The 10,612-nt window shown below is 34.0% G+C and overlaps 1 protein-coding gene across 1 annotated transcript; it reads left to right on the top strand.

Moving 5' to 3' along the window:
• Nucleotides 1-654: 654 nt before the first annotated feature.
• LOC108377483 (kelch-like protein 1) lies at nucleotides 655-9,637 on the top strand (the record flags this gene model as incomplete). The annotated part of the gene is made up of 5 exons (XM_017633748.1): nucleotides 655-888; nucleotides 3,931-4,171; nucleotides 4,236-4,593; nucleotides 4,682-5,053; nucleotides 9,330-9,637. Coding segments are annotated over exons 2-5 (1,151 nt in total), but the record flags the coding sequence as incomplete, so codon positions are not given.
• Nucleotides 9,638-10,612: the final 975 nt, after the last annotated feature.

Consider the following 10,612-nt stretch of genomic DNA (forward strand, 5'->3'; position numbering starts at 1 on the left):
TATCGTCTATCCGTGCTAGCTAATTTTGTTGTTGCTTTCACATGCAAAATTCTTCTTTAAGCGACCGGAACTCAAACATAGCGAGCGAGAAGTAGCGAATCGATGACGGCTAATAATATATTGGCGCTTACACATATGTTAGTGTTTGGCCGAGTTTCTCGTCCGATTTGTCGGGTGCGCCTTGATGTTGTCACACAAAGGGGAGGGACCTACAGTTTTACGTCGACGCAGAACGGCGGTTGTATTTCTATGAGAAGCTGTTTTTCATGGCAGAAATACACTCGGAGGTTTGCCATTGCCTGCCGAGAAGCGACCGCTTTTAGAAAGTTTTTCGTTTTTAATTTTTGATGTTGGGTTGAATCGGGTTTTACTGCAGGCCCTGCGGAATGGTAGCACGCGCTGCTAACCACTACACCGGGGTGGGGCTTTTCGTAAAGTGGCGACTGCCCCCTTTCGAATGAGGGGAGTTTGGGGGGCCACGCCCCTCCCCCTCCGCCCCCCACCCCAAAAACGATGGGCCAATAACTAAACATTTCCCTTTTGTCTTCCCTAATAATAACATTGAACAGCCATGGAACCAAAATGATCATTACGTCATAAAAACAACGCATTTCGTTGTGATGGAATCATAACATTATTATGCATATCGGTTTATTTACATTGCCACTTCAATCGAACGTGGCGGTAAAATCGATGAAACTCGATCTTTAATGTAAATCGAAACGAATTCTCTATAATCGTATTTAAAAGTTGCAGCCAAAATTTGAAACTTTTGATCGTGTGGATTAATTGTGCATTGAATTGCAATTTTCGTGCAGTAAAAGTTTGCGAAAGAAATCCAGAGTTTATACTTTGCCAGAAGTTTTTAACCTTTTCATTGTTTTGTGGGTAGGAAGGTGTATGAATTTATCTTTCACGGAATATATATTCACGTTTAATAATATGGAGAAGTAATTCAAATTTTACCTTTTTTATTATTTCCTCATACAACATAAGTTTGCTAAGGAGAATATACTATGAGCGCGCAAGGAAGCAAAGCGATTGGGTTGGTGATAAACGAGGACAAGACGAAGTATCTCATGTCATCAAAAGAACAGTCGGTGCATTCGCACCTTGGCACCCGCGTTGTTGTTGTAGCGGCCATTCCCCGTTCCAGTTATAATTTGGAGAAAGTAGAGAATTTCATTTACTTGGGAACCATCAATAACTACGGTAATAATGTCGGCATGGGAAGCCAACGCAGAATCACTCTTCTCAACAAGTGCTACATTAGAATGAGTAGGCAATTCAGAAGTAAAGTCCTCGCTCGGCGCGCGAAAATCACACTCGCATAAGTCACGCATGCCCCTGCTGGTATATGGCACAGAAGCGTGGACAATGACAACATCCGATGAGGCGGCTGTTGGCGTATTGGAGAGAACCGCAGACGTTGACGTGTGTCAAGTTAGCACTACACTTTTCGAATTTGGAAAAGTTAACTACGGCATTAATTGTAGTGTTTTTGTTGTAAATTTGTTGTGGAAAGAAAAAATTTGTAGCTCTCGTTTTTTAAGAAAAAATGGTATGTAGTGCTAACTTGACACCATACACCTAGTCGATAGAATTGAGATATCGAATATGTTACTATGCCATTAATTGTAGCTTTTAACTTTAAAATTTGTTGTGGAAAGAAAAAATTTGTAGCTTTCGTTTTTCTGGAAAAAATTGAATTGACCCTTTTTAGAACAAAATCTAGTATGTAGTGCTAACTTGACACCATGCACCATTGACGACAGAATTGAGATATTGAAAATGTTACAACGGCATTAATTGTAGCTATTTTGTTGTAAATTTGTTGTGGAAAGAAAAAATTTGTAGCATTCGTTTTTTAAGAAAAAATGGTATGTAATGCTAACGTGACACCATACACCTAGTCGATAGAATTGAGATATCGAATATGTTACCATGCCATTAATTGTAGCTTTTAACTTTAAAATTTGTTGTGGAAAGAAAAAATTTGTAGCTTTCGTTTTTCTGAAAAAATTGAATTGACCCTTTTTCGAACAAAATCTAGTATGTAGTGCTAACTTGACACCATGCACCATTGACGACAGAATTGAGATATTGAAAATGTTACAACGGCATTAATTGTAGCTATTTTGTTGTGGAAAGAAAAAATTTGTAGCTTTCGTTTTTAAGAAAAAATGGTATGTAGTGCTAACTTGACACCATACACCTAGTCGATAGAATTGAGATATTGAAAATGTTATAACGGCATTAATTGCAGTGTACGAAAATAAACTATATTGTACGTTACTATTTCGTTTCTTTTATTACTTCAACAGTTAGGTACAATACGAATACAAAACGGCTGAGTTCACTTTGCGATAGTACACTTCAGTAGTTACAGACGAAACAACAAACGGAATGAATCGTACTGAGAAAAATATATGTATGTACAGTCAGTCAATAAAGTTTAGGTACAGCGAATTTTTTACAATACGGGCAACTATTTTTTTAATTTTTTTTCGATAATTTTTTATAAAAATATGGTCAATTCTACAACAAAAACCCCAAAAAGAAAAGTTCCAAACCTTGTGCAAAATTAAAGAAAATTCTGCAAAATTTCATTCAAATATTGCACTTTTTATTTACGCTCTCTAGAAAAAATTTGAGTATGCAGTTTTTTATCAAAAATTCCTAAAAATCAATTGGAAGTCCTAGCCACCACAAACTTGCACTTTGTTATACTAAAATTGAATGGGCTCTTTCTAGAGAGCGTAAATAAAAAGTGCAATATTTGAATGAAATTTTGCGGAATTTTCTTTAATTTTGCATAAGGTTCGGAACCCTGATTTTTGGGTTTTTTGTTGTAGAATTGACCATATTTTTATAAAAAATTATCGAAAAATAAAATATTTAAAAAATAGTTGCCCGTATTGTAAAAAATTCGCTGTACCTAAACTTTATTGACTGACTGTACATACATATATTTTTCTCAGTACGATTCATTCCGTTTGTTGTTTCGTCTGTAACTACTAAACTACTGAAGTGTACTATCGCAAAGTGAACTCAGCCGTTTTGTTTTCGTATTGTACCGAACTGTTGAAGTAATAAACGAAACGAAATAGTAACGTACAATATAGTTTATTTTCGTACACTGCAATTAATGCCGTTATAATATTTTCAATATCTCAATTCTATCGACTAGGTGTATGGTTTCAAGTTAGCACTACATACTAAATTTTGTTCGAAAAAGGGTCAACTCAATTTTTTCCAGAAAAACGAAAGCTTCAAATTTTTTCTTTCCACAACAAATTTACAACAAAAACACTACAATTAATGCCGTAGTTAACTTTTCCAATTTCGAAAAGTGTAGTGCTAACTTGACACACGTCAGACGTTGGAACGATGAGCTGAATGAGTCTTACGACGACATGAACATGGTGCAGCGAATTAAAATACAGCGGCTCCGTTGGCTTGGCCAATGAAAACCGGCACTCCAGCTCTGAAAGTATTCAACTCGGAACACGCTGGTGGCAGTAGAGGAAGACGGAGGCCCTTACTGCGATGGAAAGACCAAGTGGAGAAGGACTTGCCTTCACTTGGCATCTCCAATTGGCATCAGTTGGCACAGAAGAGAAACGACTAGCGCGCTTTTCTCGAACTCTGCCAAAATAGCTTAGGCGGTTACAGCGGTTAGGTTAGGCGGTTACAAGGAGAGTATATTCATCTAACGTATACCAGACTTCCCAAAAATGTATTACGTCTTTTTGGCGGATAGGGCTTATTAGCATCTTTCCATCTGTCTCTTTTGTATACTGTAAGAATTGATCAAAACAAAGTTAAAAATTTGAAATAAGTTCTCTATATTATTAAACGCGCGATATATACATTTTAGTTCTACGCAAATATATGCATTTGAAATCATTCCTATACTCTGGTAAACAGGTTAGGAAATCCAAAGCGTTCTGCCAAATCACAAACGAACAAAATACGAGTGCATAAATACCCATCAACAATAGAAATTGCAATAGCAATGGCAACCAATGGCACCCGTCAGCTACTTCCAGGTGTGAATGGCCATGTACCTCAATCATTTCATCAAGAGACTGCTGAACAATATATGCGACTTCTACGATGAGCAGGACCTCATAGATGTAACATTTAAGTTGTCTAATCCGATTGCTATGTAAGTTTTAATCGATTTACATAAAAACAATTGTCATGTGATATTATGATTTACCTTCTCACAGGATTCCAGCACACCGCTTGATACTCTCAGCGGCAAGTTCATATTTTAAAGATTTATTCAAAAGTGACAAGGGCTTTAATCCTGTTATTGAATTAACGAACATTGACAGTGACACTTTTGAGCGTTTGATAACATTTTGCTACACCGGCAAGGCCCTCATAACCATCGAAAATGTGGACGTAATGCTGAAGGGAGCAATATATTTGAAGTTGGATGAAGCGGTTGTCGGTTGTGTTGACTATATTTTGCAGCATATATCTGAGTATACACTGCAGCGGGCATATTGCTTACAGCGTGAAACTCGGTGTGTACCACTGAATGAGAAACTCTTGGAATATGAAATTAATAATTTTATGGAGGTGAGTCCTTTTGCTTTCTCCTCGGTGTCATAGTATGAATTTCACATGCAACATACATGCATTTTGTATATTTAATTTTTGTTTTCAGATAAGCCAATGCCCTGAGTTTCTTAGTTTTGATGCTGAAAAATTGCAGGCAATCATAGAAAGCTGTAATTTAAATGTGACTTGTGAGGAAGATGCCTTTCATGCTGTGAAGCAGTGGTATGAGTACGATTCTTCTGGGCGGCAACAAAAACTACCAGATTTAATTAGTAGCTTGCGATTGACCAATTTTGACTTAAATTTCTTATTGAGAAATGTCCAAATACTGCCTGGATGTGAGTCATTGGCATACAAAGCAATATCGTGGATTTCTCTACCTTCGCATCGTGAAATGATATCAATAAAGTGTAAAGAACCTCGCAGAAGTATATGCAACAAGTCGGTAGAGACAACTTTGCTAGCGGTGCAAGCTTATGTAAGTGCTACAAAATAGAAATTGCATTGTGGATTTTCGATACTTATGATTATTCAGCCATAAATGTTAGATGAATAATGGCTTACCAGATGCCATCGTCCAACGAGTAAAACTATCGCTTATTTCCAAATTAAAATTTCCGAAGAGATTTTTGAATAGAACTGTAGGAATTGCAACGTCCAAATCTGAAGCCGAAAAGCAGCGAACGTATTATTCAAAACATACGCTTATTTTGTAGCTTTTAGATTGAGTGATAATACTTTCGGAATTTTGCGTTGTACAAAAGTCGGAAGAATAATCACCAATCGCCAAAAAGAATTTAAAAATAACTACTACATTTTTTAGAAGTTTCAGTGTTTTTTAAAAACTAGTTTTTTGAAGAAATTCTACACTGACGAACTTTGGTTTTTATAAAGTAACATTGGAGCTGGCTTCTTTGTATCGTGTTATGAGCTATGCACCCCTCTCGGAATTTTAGTTGAGAATACTCTGTCGAAACAGAATTTTGCTTTCGATGCTGTAGCGTAGTGGGACGAAATTGCTGAAAAAGTAAGCATTTTGCGTTTATTTTATATCTTTTTATTTTTTGCGACCAAACTAATCAATTTTTTTTATTGCATGCACGTCTAAGTAGTCATTACCAAACAACAACTGAAAAGACTGTTCTCTCTGGTGGTACAAAATGGGAAGAATTTTAATTTACGTTGGAACTCGCTTGTTTAGGACCATTAAACACACTATCGAACTCGATTTTTCGCTACCAAAGTCATCTTTTGTGAACATTTTAAACTCAGTTACCTAATTTAAGCATTTAAATTAAATATATTTCAACCTCCTCATGGTCTGTAAAAATATATTGTTCATAGACTATAAAATAAGTAAATAATTAACAAAATATTTCAAATGTTTCATTTAATCCAATCCATCCGTTTCCGACTGAGGAGAGGTCTCGCGCACGATGTCCGTTTTTCATTTCACGAAATTTCTAATCACTATACACCGCTAAAAAAAATATCTTAATTTCAAAAAATAAAATATCTACAGGTCCAGCTTTTAAATTTGATATCCCATTTTCGTTATGCAAAATTACGACGCAGATCAGATCACCTTAAAAAATTCCTTCTCGGATTATACATATGTACTAGGGATGTTTCGAATGTCATATTTTTCACAATGCGAATGTGGGAATACGAATGCGATGCTAAGAATAACATTAGAAAAGCTATAATCAACTTAAGCCATCGTTTTTATTATTTAAAAATTTTGTAAATTATTAGAACATTGAACGAGTACTTAACCTATATAGTGTTTTAGTCTAGTAGTCAAAGTTCAAAACGGGCATATCATATTTAAAAAAGAGTAATTTTGCTGCCTTTTCTTCCATGAGGCGATTTCTTTGAGGCTCGTATATAAGGCCGACTGCACTGAGCAATCGCTCACTTGGACAGGGCTGCCAACTATCCTTAGCTATTAGGTGTCATATTGAGGATAAAAAAGTGACAAAAAGTGCAAAAAAAGGCGCCTTTTTATAAGCTTTTTAATCATTCCCATTTAGCAATAAAATAAGAACCACGTTTTCTAAACAAAAGTGCAATGATAAAATAAGATAAACCAGTTGAATAGCCTCTATAAATTAGAAAATTTTAGTTGAGAAAAAGAAGTAACTACACGCAAGGGATTTCATAAAAATATATTGAGTTGTTATTTTTTTTTATAAAAGTGCCATTTTGGCATTTTGTGCCGAATTGAAAAAATAAATGCCATTTGAAGTAAAATAGGACCAAAAATGGTACTTGGGACGCTGGCGGATGGAGCGTTCAAATATTTGCGGGCCAGATCTGACAATTTGTCGTATTTTAGTTTAGTTTTCCACCAATCGATATGAGCTTGTTTTTCTTTAAGATAGGCCTTCAATTAAGTTTTAATTTCACATTTTTTAATGTCTCCAGATTCTACATCCGAGCCTTCGCTTTCGCTGGAGGAATCTAAAATTATTTCTAGGTTGCTTATAAGACTTTTAGCAGTACTTGTTGAAGGCCCATCAATTTTGCATGGTATACTACTTAACCGTATAGTGCCTGAAGCTAAAAGTCGGTTATTGTCCGCACCCTGGTTAGACAGACTTAGAGTGGACTCTCTGCCCATGTACACATTCGCATTCGCAAAACATTCGTATCATTTGATGCGAATGCGAATGTCGAAAGCGAATGTGTAAAATGATGCGAATCAATTGCATAACGAATGTGAATGCAAATATTCGCAATATCCCTGATATTTGCATATACACCTAGTAATTCTCTTCGAATTAGTGGCAACCCTAATCAATGAAATTTTCTAACAAAAGATGGCTGGAAATTCATTTTTTAATATTTCATTTGACTTGTGTATAAGTTAAAAAATACGACTTTCAAATAAGTGGCAACCCTCTTTAAAAGTAATTTCAAACTTATTATTTATTTTAAATCTCTTTCGTTTGACATTGTGACACATATAACAATTAACTGATGAATTAAGTTGCATTCGATTTTTTAAACACGTTACAACTCTCCTATTTACAGTCCAGTAATTAATATATTTTAAACTCAGTTCTATTAACAACCATCTTCTTATTATAAATTTCACTTATTAAAAAATTTGAATTCATATTTTTAAACCGAAAGCCTCAAAACATACCAAATGTTCAAACTAAAGACTTCTTAACATTTTCGTTTGAAAATCATATTTTATAAGTTAAACAAATTCGACTTTTCAATCAGTTGGTAACCCTCTTTAAAGGTAGTTTGAAACTATAATCTTTTTAAATCTTTTTTAACTGATGAAATTAGTTGAATTTGAGTTTGATACCCATATTTTAACTTGCGTATAAGTTAACGAAATTCGACTTTTAAAAAGGTTGCAACGCTTTTCAAAATATTTTCAAGTACTACGTTCTTACGTCTATCACCCATATGGTGCTAAATATTTAAATTACCTGAGTTCAAATCGGATTTAACTATTTTTTTTTTTTAACAGGAGGCAACCCTCCTACATGTACTTAAGAAATAAAGCATTTTCAAAACCATTTTTTTGATACCAATATTGCAATAACCCATTTAACTTTTTAAATAATTTAAACCTTATTTTTGAAAGGGTGGCAACTATTTTCGAAAATCTAAAACATCACGGCACATCTACAGCCCAAGCCTTTTAATCTTACACCTCATTTTTCAAAATTATTAAATAATTTAATTAAATAATTTGAGTTAAATTTTTTAACAGGGGGCAACTCTTTTCGAAAAATAAAAACTTATTGCACATCTAAAGGTCAAGCCCTTTAAATTGACACCTCATTTTTGAAAACCGAACGAACGGTACAGATCTGATGACCTGTACAAAAAATTGCTTCGCGCATTATATACATACAGTGCCGCAGAAAAGTATTAAAGACCTTCCACCAAAAAAATTGCTAAAAATCAGCGCGATTTTCTAGCTACTTAAAACTCGCCCTTTGTTACTCTAGATTTTAATGGGCTATAAAAATGCATACTTAAAATTTTTCAAAAAATCTCAATAGAAAGTTTCAAATTAGTATCGAAATTTATTGAATTTTCGAAATTTTACGAGTTTTTATTTTTATGTTTCTTTGTAGTAGAATGAACTAGTTTTTTATAAAAAATCATTGAAAATAAATTAGAATAAAAAACTTTGCTTATATTGCGAAAAATTCAATGTGTCAATACTTTTGTCCGGCACTGTATATAGATTATAAAAAAATTATATAAATAGAAAAATTTCAAACAAAATGGATAGAAATACATAAATATATATTATATATAAACATATGCACTTTTGAGTACAACTCAAACAAGCGAAAAATACAATGGCGCTATTCTTCATCAAATGAGCGTCATAATAACAAAAATTAAAATTCGTTCGATCAGCACTTTCGACCACAGTCGAAGATCGAATGCAACTCATAATAAAAGTGGCCTATGCGTAAAAACTTTGACTCAGAGTTTATCGTTCAATCTTTTTAGAGTTTTTGGAGTTTTGTTTTATTTGTTATCCGCCATTTTGAATTTGTGAAAATCGCCAGACTGCGTTTAAAATTACATGAAATGGGCTTTAGATATCTTATTTGAATCAAAATGGAAATGGGTATTCGGACATGCCCCTTATATTTTTATATAATTTCAAATACATTCGAACTCTTCTTTTTATGGTTATTTTTTAAATACAATCATAAGTGCTTTTACTGCAAAAATTAATTCTTAAAATACATATAATTATAATGCAGGACTGTAAAGGTACAATTTTTCAATATAACCAACCTGAGGATGAATGGCAAAACTACGCTGAATTCGAACATGATGCAAACAGATACGGCATGGTTCTTATGGAAGACAATATTATTTACATTGGTGGTGTACGAGATGGCAAAATAACTAGCGGTGTTGAAAGCTGGAGCTTAAAAACGAAATCGTGGAATACATTGCCTTCAATGATTCAGTCAAGATATTTTTTAACTGTTGTACTATTGAATGGAAATATATACGCGATTGGTGGATTGAGCACAGATAATCAATGTACAAAGTCTGTGGAAAAGTAAGTATTTATGAAAATATGAAGAATTTTTAATATTTCAGTACAAAAAAAAACAATTTCGATGAAAATCATTTTCCTTATATAGAGTTTTTTAGTAGCTATGTATCAAATGTAAGCAGCGGCGGATCCAGAATTTCTTTTTTTGTTGGGGAGGGGCGTTGGTTTGTGGGAAATTTCTTATTACGTTAAACACCCAACGCCATAATAAGTTTTTAGTTGCTCCTTTGGAACTAATTTAGCAAAAAAAAAACTGGCAGACTTTCATCGCACAAAATTATTGGCCCACTTAGGGCCAAGTTCACAGTGCGTAGTTAACGAGTGACAAGGGTTTAACTATTGATTTTTATATTCACAGTGTTTAGTTGACAAGAGTTTAAAGCTATCTCTATCGTTTAATCCTTGTTGAATTAATTTTTTTTTGTGGAACGAAATTTAAGTTAGTATAAAAAAATATTAGGACTCTTCAGGATCTTGTGCATATGACTTTGCCTTTTGCCCTTTTGCAAAAACGCCCATAGACCAATTGCCAAACCGACCCTGGTAACCCTGAACTCCAGGCATCGAGCTCCATGCCTCGTAAAATCGTTTTTATGACAAAATATTTGTTAAATAACAGTTAGATAAAATACCGTCTATTAATTCAACGCCATAAAAAAATCAGTTTTTTCGCTCCTGTAGGATTTGAATACCACAAGAAAGAGTTCAAACGGTGGATTTGCAAAGGCATCGACGATATGAATCTAATCTATCTGGCGGAATGTGTTTGCAAAAAAAAAATATATATATATATATATATACATACAGTGCCGGACAAAAATATTGGCACAGAGAATTTTTCGCAATATATGCAAAGTTTTTTATTTTATTTTATTCTCAATATTTTTTAATAAAAATATGTAGTTCACACCTCACCAAAAAAATATAAAAACAAAATCTCTAAACTTTGGGCAAAGCTCAGGAAAATTCCGGAATTCA

This window comes from Rhagoletis zephyria, unplaced genomic scaffold (assembly GCF_001687245.7).
Source record: "Rhagoletis zephyria isolate East Lansing unplaced genomic scaffold, Rhagoletis_zephyria_1.1 Rzeph_scaffold_12172, whole genome shotgun sequence".
Taxonomy (NCBI): Eukaryota; Metazoa; Arthropoda; class Insecta; order Diptera; family Tephritidae; genus Rhagoletis; species Rhagoletis zephyria.